Below are 9,991 nucleotides of genomic sequence, written 5' to 3'. Positions count from 1 at the left end.
AAGCTTGTCTGACTAAGTTAAATTTAGGAACAGCCCTTGGGAAGAACTTGTTTTCCACAAAAAATATATGTTGTTCTGAATTTGATCACAATCATACGGGTTCCCCAGAGTTACCTCTAGGAGGTTAATACTTCTCTCAAATCTTTACAATATTGCTGTTGATCCAAAAGCTTATCTCACAATTTTGAAAGGTGAACTACGAATTTAAAATACCTTAGACTAGATCTATATCCTGGCTGCCATTCTTTTAAATGTATACCCTAAAAAAATCAATATGGCTTTTAGGTGATTTGCATACCAGTGCTTCTGTTATAGCAATTTTGAAATTTAACCCTTTCCACTTCTCTCTTTTTTCTCTATCTCACACACACATTATATGTAATTATTTTTTGATTTTATAAGAATTGAATCATAGTTGTGCACACATGTAAAGTGTTTTTTCTTTACCAGCTATATTATAATTTCCATCCTATCTGTCTATCTTGCTAGGTATTTTATCATCTAAAAATCTCATTCTAAGTAAAGAGAACTCCATTCTATGTGTGAAACATAATTTATTAAACAATTTACCATGTTGAGTATTTTATATATTTATGTATAGTCTTTTTACCTATACTTTTGTATAGTAAAAAGACTTGTAGGCACAAAGTAAAATAATTTAATTTTTATATTTCTCATTTTCTAAGTCTTCAATATATTGATGTTGTACCTGGTCATCTCTGATGTTATGTAAAATTGAAACCTTCTGTTTTCTTGTGAGGTTCAAGGCAGGCCATTTATATGTGTGGAAGTGCTTTGAAATACTCTAAAGAATTCTAATAAATAAGATGAATGATATCATTGTTATTATTGTTTGAAGGTTAGAGCTCTATAAAGAGATTAAAGGCTAGAGATCTATAACTGGATTCCAGAGGGACATTACAGAACTATAGTTTAAAGGCTCAAGCTAAAAGAAAGTCTTTACAAGGAAGCCAAAGACTGATTACTAAAGCTTTTGAATGCCAAATGTTGGATCTGGCCTTAAAAATAAAAGTTATACTATTTTGTCAGTATTAGAAAGGAAGTTGTTTGTGACATTGGCTGCACCTTAGAATTACTAGTCATTTTTCTTTTATATAAAAAGAATTAAGTGACTTAAAAGATACTTTTAGGGATTTTGACTTAATTGGTACAGAATGAGGTCTGGGTATGGATATTTTTAAAAATAGCTATGTTATTTAAACATTTAGCCTGGGTTAAAAGTCAATATAGGATAAAGTTGATTTTTCTACATTTATGTTGCTTTTCCCTGCTTCTGACCCCTGATCCTAACTCTAGACGGAATATTTATTATGGTTTTGTGTTCTTATCACCTTGTTATCTTAAAAGCCTATTTAAAAAGCTGGGACATTTGTATCCATTGTTAGACCTACTTCCACTTGCTCATTGACCTTGAGTCATCAAACTGGAAATGGACTCCACGCATGTATCTTGGCTTGGCCTATAAATTTCCTCTGAAGGTGGTCAAGATGCAACATACAAATGACCAAAAATGAGTGGATTTTCTGCACAACTTTAAATAATTTTAGATTTTGTGTACTGATGATTTAGCTCTTAAATGACAAATAGAAAATCAGATTTGATACTCCACTTTCAATTAGATGCTTGATTCTATGGTGCTTTTATTTAACTATTTGTAAGCCAGTGGTACTCAGTTCCCTTAGAAAAATAGGAATATATGCATTCACTAAATTTATAGAAATTGTCTATCAATTCAGTCTGCTCATTAAAAATAGTAATTACTAAACATTCATCATGTGCATAATACATCAACAAGTATAGAGTTTCTCAGTTGATTAAAACATAACATCAAATTTCACCCTTCCATATACAAAATTGATGTGATTTATTTTCCAGATTGCAGAAAGAACAAAATAAACACTCAATAGAAATTTGTATTTTCTAGTTTCTGCTGGTGTAGCTAAGCAATGCCATCATAATGTGAAGTGTTGCTGCCATCTGCAGCATGAAAGACTTATTAAACGTGTATATTATCAAGACAGATGTAACTAGATTTTAAAAAACAAGACCTATTTAATTTTCGTATTAGTCTTTCTATGTATTTTCTACAGCTAGCTTTCAACACAATTAAAATATGATATATTTTAAAACATTCAATATATTTAAGAACATAATATAGGTGCCAAAATGAATACTGACATTTTATTTTGTTATTTTGAACAGGCAATTAAATGGTGGACTAAAATAGCCTTTATGATTTATTGATACTGGAAAATATTTTCTAAATATTTTATGTTTAATAATTTTTTTATTGAATTACTCCAATATAATGTAAACTTTTTCTCAATGGTATTTTTTCAGGCTTACACATTGGCTACTTGATCTCTTATATGGAATAATAACCACAAAGCTATCCACAGAATAACATCACAGATATACTGTCAGTGGATAAAAGATTTAAAGTTGTTTATATGTTGCCTTTCTAAATAGAAATAGCACACAATATTGATGAGAATACTATTAATTCAGGTCTTAAAGGAAAAAAAGCTTCTCTCCCCTAGTTTTCTGGATTCTCATCTTATTTTCTTTTAAAAGTTCTTTCCTTCTGCCATTTCCTGCCCACTCATATTCTTCATTCTAGAAGGCTGACAGAAAGCTAGCAGTTCTGTAAAATCTAGCAAGCTACTTAATCTGTTTGAGAATTGATTTTTTTTTCATCTGCACTTTTGGGCTTATAATGTGTATCATTGGCATTAGATGAGAAGTGTATGTAAGAAGTCTAGCCCATGTCTCATAACACTTATTAATGCTAACCTTACATATTTGTGAAACAGTAGTCTTATGTTTTAGTTTTGTTTCAGGCAAAATATCAAATTTTAATATTTGAAACTTCTTATAGTTTCATTGTAATTGTTCTTAAAAATACATTTATAATTAAATAAAAAATGTCTTGAAATGCATTTTCATAATGTTGATAATAATATTTGACAGTCATAAAAGAGACTCAGTCAGCAAAAGCTACTATTTTTTCCATTTCTTTAACAAGATTTAAAAATTAAAAAAAAAATATAGATTCCTTAAATTATTCAATTCAAATTATTTAAATATGTGATGCCTAAATTTAACATCTGGACTGTTAGAATGAACCATAATGAAGTATACAATTCCCACCTATTTTTAATGTCAAAAATTTCACAGCATAAGAAATAGAAAAAATCCATTTACATTTATTTAAAGAAATTTTATTAAAAAGAATTTTTCCTTTTAAGATAAGCAAACCACAATGTAAGGAGAAAGGATAAAAATCAAAGTGTATAGAAACGAATAAATGCTTAATTTAAAAAGTCAAAATATGATGAACAATAATTTCATTTCCCCTTATTTTAGCAATTAAAGAAACTGTAACATAAAACTGCCAAAACAAGAATAAGAGTAAATTATGAAGTGTTAAACGGTTGTTATTTCTTCAGTTCATTTTCATTTTGAAAACAAAATATAACAAATCTAAAAATAATACGTCCATAAACCTCTCATTAAGGCTTAAATGAATCAGAATTTCAGTGTGCTGTTATATATACTGTTTGGGCTATAACCTTATTTCTTCAGATCATCTATCCAAACTTCTTTTTTGTAGAGAAGTCGGATTTATCTAACAAGCTTTAGCTTCCTTCCTTCAAGATATTATGGGATAGGAAAGATATCATTTGATTCCCCCTTAATACCTGTGGATTCACTCAGACTGTTTCTGAGTTTCAACCTAGTTTCTAAACAATTTTCAAAGCCCCCAGAGGATGCTTTGGCCAAATACAGACAATGTACATAAATTCAGGAGAAGAAAATATTAGTTAAATTATGATCTAGGACCATTACTTGTAGGACACCTGGGGCACAGCTGAGTGGGAAGATGTGACCCCCTAGCCTAAGAGAGTCTGACCTCATTAAGCACATTCTGATCTTATGCAGCCTCTTCATTCTTTGTCGTGCCTACTATATTTGTATGTCTTCTGTGCCTTTGTTTGTGTTGTGCTCTTGGCTTGGAATGTTCTCCCACTTCTTGGCTTTTACCCCACCTAGCTTTTACCCCACCTAGCATAGAAGACACATAGTCAACTCATGGGTTGTTTGTTACCTACTCTCTGGGGTATTAACTTTCCACCCTAAATGGTATTGAATGCTTCCTTTTTTGTGCCTTTGTGGTACATTATTTTTATTGTAGCACCTGAATTGAACCTGTTTTTAGGAGTGTCATGGCCATACCTTCAGTTTCTTAAAACAAAAATTGGAATGAACTGAGTCTTTATACTAGAGTTCTTAAAATCCTTTACCTTCCATATTCAATTTCTGTCAATTCCCCTTCCTAACCTTGCCTTGCAAAACTCTATGCGATTTAGTCCCTGGTTAATTTTCCTACAGCAGCTCATTTCTCTTTCTCTCTTGTTTACTGTACTCCACACTGGCTTCCTGTGCTTCTCCAAATTGTCCGGTTGCTCTTGACTCAGAGTCTTTGCATTTCCTTTTATATCTGCCTGGAACTCTCTTTTCCTAAATATTCTTAAGTCTTGCTTCCTTCTTTCTGGTCTATGCTAAAATGTAACAGCAGTTCTATTTCTATCTTGTTACCCTGAATTACTTTTTTTTATGGGTTTGAGGGTATAAAATTCTCATCCTCCTAGGAAAGAGTTGATTGTTCACTCTTTGCATTAGCAATCAAATGAGTAACAATCAAAACTAGTATTAAACCTGTTTAGTCAATCAATGATTGAATACAAAAGTACACACACTTCTGAAAGACAACCGGAAACATGTCCTTCACGTAATTTCTGAAAATCATATAATCAGCAATAGCTTTAATCCAGTGAACAGATTCCTGAGGGTCAGCAAGTCAGCAAATATTATTATAGTAGACATATTTACCTAGCTACAGTTAATACTCCATCATTTAAACTCCACACTTTCCCAAAGCCCTATATAATCTACCTTCTTTTCTTATAAATTCTGTCTTGCAAAACCAGCTCTCCCTTGCCTGAACAAATAGTAAGTTCAGCTTATTGTTTTAGATATTGAGTGGTAGACTCCTTGTCAATATTTGTGATTACCTATGGTAACCTTATCACGTTGTTATCTGTTGGGTTATTATCAACTCTATTCTATGTAAGCTCCCCAAAGCAGGCACATTGTTGCTTTTGTTTACTGCCATAACTTAATGCTGACATTGATGCCTAGTGCAGTGTATGCATTCCACAAATATTTATTGAAGAATATTTAGAGCAGGGACAATACACAATTGAGTATAATATGTCCAGTGCCTAATATGGAGACTAGTACATAGCAGTGGTTTCAAAAACATTAGCTAAATGATTGAATGAATAAGAAAAAGTTCAAGAGATCTACTGTATTCCTGAAAATTGCTAAGAGAGTAGATTTAAGTGTTCTCACCACCAAAAAAGTGAGACGATGCATATATTAATTGCCTCAATTTAACCATTCTACAATGTATAGATATTTTTTCAATACATTATGTTATACATGATAAATATTAGTTTTTTATTGGTCAGTTATAAAATAAATAAAAATGAATGAATGATTAATTTTCCATGCATGATTTAAAACATTTTAAGGGACATCCTTGAAGTAAAACAGAAATAATTCAGATCTTAATGGATCTATATAGTTCTCATAAACTCACTTCTCATGATGAAAAGATGCCCACTAGCCTTTTTGACATCTCTTTTTGAAAGACTTAAAGGCATTGCAATTTCAATGACTAAAGCTGACCCCATGCTCTTTCCCCCAAACCAGATCCTCTTTTAATATTTCCTCTGTCAGTAGATGGCATAGGCCAGAAATCCTTTCTCCCTTACATTGAGAGAGTAGGTAGGAAGCAACTGGTCAGGCAGTCAGTTAGGGTGTGTCCTCAGTTGATTTATTTCAATCAAAAGAACAGCTTATAGGCATAAATAAAAAGAACTTGCACAGGAGGGCTTGCCTAAGACAGGGCCACAGCTGAATAGATAAGGCACGCCACACAGGAGACTTGCCAAGACATGTCTGCAATGGAAAATTCTGCCCCCTGACACATGTTCAGTAAGGGGAACAAAGCAATATGGAGTAACTCAAGGTAAGGGCCTGAAGGCCCACTATGAGGACAGGGTGGAGCTACCAGAAATTTGTACCTTATACAAAGTAGATACATAGCCCTCATTGGTTTCTTATAAAAGCATCTGTATTCAACTGTAAAATGACAACCCTTTTTGGGGACACTTCTCTATGGCAGAGAGCTTTCTCTCTTTCCTTTGCTTATTAAACTGCTGCTTTAACTTCACCCTTGGCAGGTCACATTCTTGATTTCCTTGGCTGGCTGTGAGACAAAGAACTTTGGAAAAAATTAATTTGTAGTTTAAAAGAGAATAGCCCTTCCCAGAGCAAAACTGCCTCTATGAATCTCATGAAAGGCCACCAGGTTAGAAGGATGAGAGGGGCCTGAATTCTGCTAAGATGTGGGTGTAACTAAATGATTACCAGCCATTATACTGCAAGTCACAAGATTTGCAACTTCCCCAATTACTCCTGTGAATACCGTTACTATTGTAGAAACTAAGATTGGCTTTTTGAGATGTCTTTTCAGGATTTTGCATTTTAAATAACCAAATGGTCCTGCCCAGACCAGTAACTCCTCTGTGGCTTCCACCCAGAAGTAGACTCAGTGCATGAAAAAACACTTTTCACACTCCTATGTTTGTATCCCCAACCAATCAGCAGTACCCATCCTCTAGCCCCCTGCTTGTCAAACAATTTTTGAAAAACCCTAGCCTTCAAATTTTCAGGGAGGCTGATTTGAATAATAATTGAATCCAGCATCATTTACTCCTTCTATGACCAAGTCAAATTGCCATATCTTAGCAACTTGTCCGTCTCCTTTAAACACTTCTTATATCTGAAATGTAATGTGTGGTCTTGTCATTATTGGATTGGAAGCTATCTCGTCAACTAAATTGTTAGCACTGTAAGAGAAGGGTCTATATATTTGGGATGTAGGAGGAAGCCAATAAATATTTATTTCAATGAATGAATGAATGAGAGGTGTATGAATCTGGTCAAGTTTTCCCAGTACATTTGAGAGTAAACAGAGTTGGCGCCTGTGATCTGGGACGGTCCTGGGGATAAGGAACAGTAGTGAACCAGGAAACAGTGTTGTGCAAGCATCAGTCCTGTTCTAGAGCTTCATGCTTTTCACTAAAACTCATAAGGTCTTGCTAGTGTCTCATGGACTTACGTTTGGTGGAAAAGGGAAAAGTAGCATAGATGAGATAAGAAGATCAATTTTACCTTTAATAAGAAAGGAGAGACAGATGGATCTCAGTTTATTGTTCTATGCCAACTCAGGAGCTAAGCACTACATCAGGTTTTAATTTAAATGCAGCCAACTTTAAAATGAGTGATATATTCTAAGAAGGATTTTAATCTGCAATGAGTCTCCCTTAGGTCTAATTGTTGAATAGCTCTTTCCAATAGTTTTAGGGTTCATCTAATATATTTTTTTTAAAAAGCCTCCAAAGCAGTTTATCATGGTAAAATGCAGTACTTACAAATGGTATTTTCTTTTTCCCATTCTTGCCCAATGGTGAAAATCTCAGCTGTTGCTGTTGTGACATCAGTTATAAAAATATTACATTATAGAAATCAAAAGTAAAGGACAAGAAAGGACAGGAAAGCAGGACTTTCTTTAGGAAGAAAATTTGGGACATGAACCAGGGGTGCTGGGTGGGAAGCAGGGAAGACAGTTTCCCAGGCAGTCTTCCTCATACTGACTGATTTTCCTTTGTTATTATTTCATTTTGTTACCCCACCAGAAATTTATATAATGCATGGTGCCTGGCATGTTATTTGTCCTCCATTTTATTAGTTAATAAGCGTCAGCTTTAAAAGTATAATTTCCTTCAGCTGATTATTAGAAAATGATAAATCCCATATACTTTAATTGCAATCGATTAAGAAGAAAGGGAAGGAATGCTGAGCTCTCCTTCACCATCACCACAGTTCTTCAAGGTAACACAGGAATCTCGAGAAGATCTCCAAAGACCAGAGTTTAAGGTTGCAGCACTGGCAAACAGCAAAGCTAGACTCCTGTTTATGTCTACTGTACCCAAGACCTTCATTCCCTTCTATGATTGCATTGCTTCCAGCATGAAGTTGATACCAGTTTCACTGAAAAAATAAATGGTATCACTGGGAGAAAGGTTGCATGTGATTTTGAAATACAGTTATATTTTGGTAGTTATTACTTAAACTACTCTGCCTCAAGTACAAGATATATTACGGTCGATTGAGGCAATGTACAGTTTCTGCATGCCAAAGGAGGGGGTCGTCAGAAAAGGTTAAGGTATAGATAAGAACAAAGAATCTGAAGAATACTGACCCAGAATTTGGGAGAGAGAAGCTTCATTTTTATCTTATACAACATAAAGTCCTTACCCCAGAGCCTAGAACTAAATTGATATTTGTGGGTTCTTTTGGGAACTTAACTACCACCCATAATGATATTTCTAGGAGATGATCATCTCCTAATTTCAATGACTAACTTGACTAATTTAGCAACAGATGTTCAGCATACATTCTTTTTTCTAACTGGGGAATTGCCTGGATTTTCTCGGAACACACTTATATGTGCATAAAAATGTATAGTATTTGTGTAAGTCAAAAATAGATCTTACATGGCTACATCGTACGTTGCTTAAAAGAAACTTGCTCTATTTGGAAAAAGGAGAGAATAATTATTGTCATTTATAACAAATTTTCCTCTTGTGTAGGCTCTGGAAACATGTTGATAACTAGTGAATACTAATCAGGAAAACTCCAAAAATGTTGAAGTGGAAGATATTAATTTAATTGAATATACTGTACTCTTTTACTTCTGCATTTGCCTTGTGGATTAAGGTTTTATTTATTTGATTTCCTGTGCTTGTTTTTAAGTCCTTGAGTTGTCTATTTTTCAGAGCCTTAGATCCCTTAATTGATTGCAATTTCATTGCAAATAGACAAAATTTCATGCTAGACAACACTGTAGGACTTAGAGGTCTATTTATATGCTTATTTAAATCTCTGGCGTGAATAGGTATTTACAGCATACCTTGGTTTGTAAATATTAGTTTCTTTATGGAATATAACTGTGCCTCTTACCACTAGAATGAATTGATACCATCTATCTCCCTCTTCATCTTTAGGTATATTATTTACCCAACTTTTAACTTTTCCAATGTAAAGTAACAATATCTCACTACAATAAGATAATTAGTAAACAAAGTATAAAGAGAATACTTTTCAAAAAATGTTTTAAAGACTCAGTCCTTTTGATTAGTAACCAGCCTTAGTACCAGGAAAACTTCAAAGTGTTCTCTAACATTGAATTTTCATCTGTGATGCTGCAAGCCTTAGTTCTCATCTTTCATGCTTACCATTGCAATAACTTCAAAAGGATAAAAAGAAAGAATGGTAATCTCTCAAAGCAACCTTGTGGTCAGGCCAGTAATCATGTATTTAGCTATCATGCATTCACAACTATATAATTGCCTCATTAAATTGTGTTTTAATAAATATAATAATTAACTTTTTTTTTTTTTTTTACAAAAAAGCAAACACTCAAACCACTCAGAAATGAAATCCAGAGCCCAAGGGATTTCTAGAAGAAAATGAAAAAGAATTAGATAGCGTCAAATATAGACATCTTCAAAGGGAAAGAGATCATTTAAACTTGCTTTTTACTTACTGAAATATGTTCTGCATATTTTATTGTTTTCATTATCTTGCTTGTTATAATCCAGCCAGTGAATGTTCAAAGAACATAAAATCCTACAAGTAAATAAACTGAAAATAAGTGAATTTACACAAAGACAACAAATAAGATCAAAAGTTTGACATGTAAGCTTTGATTAGTAAAGCAATTGTATTTCCATTGGTGTTCCAGTATTAGATGATTTATCAGGAAAAGAAAAAT

General features: G+C 33.3%; 1 protein-coding gene across 1 annotated transcript in view; it reads right to left on the bottom strand.

The window, feature by feature from the left end:
* Positions 1-578: 578 nt before the first annotated feature.
* Positions 579-9,991, bottom strand: part of PLSCR5 (phospholipid scramblase family member 5) — a 34,201-nt gene continuing 24,788 nt past the window's right edge. The window contains exons 8-9 of the mRNA XM_032264010.1: positions 9,764-9,846; positions 579-815 (exon numbers count right to left, since the gene is read on the bottom strand). Coding sequence (XP_032119901.1) covers positions 9,808-9,846 — 39 coding nt within the window. The 3' untranslated portion in view covers positions 579-815; positions 9,764-9,807. The remainder of the gene's footprint in view (positions 816-9,763; positions 9,847-9,991) is intronic.

Source organism: Sapajus apella, unplaced genomic scaffold, assembly GCF_009761245.1.
Source record: "Sapajus apella isolate SASKATOON/1434 unplaced genomic scaffold, GSC_monkey_1.0 scaffold4, whole genome shotgun sequence".
NCBI lineage: Eukaryota > Metazoa > Chordata > Mammalia > Primates > Cebidae > Sapajus > Sapajus apella.
Note: the sequence above shows the minus strand (reverse complement) of the source record. Positions and strands in the feature narration are given on the sequence as shown.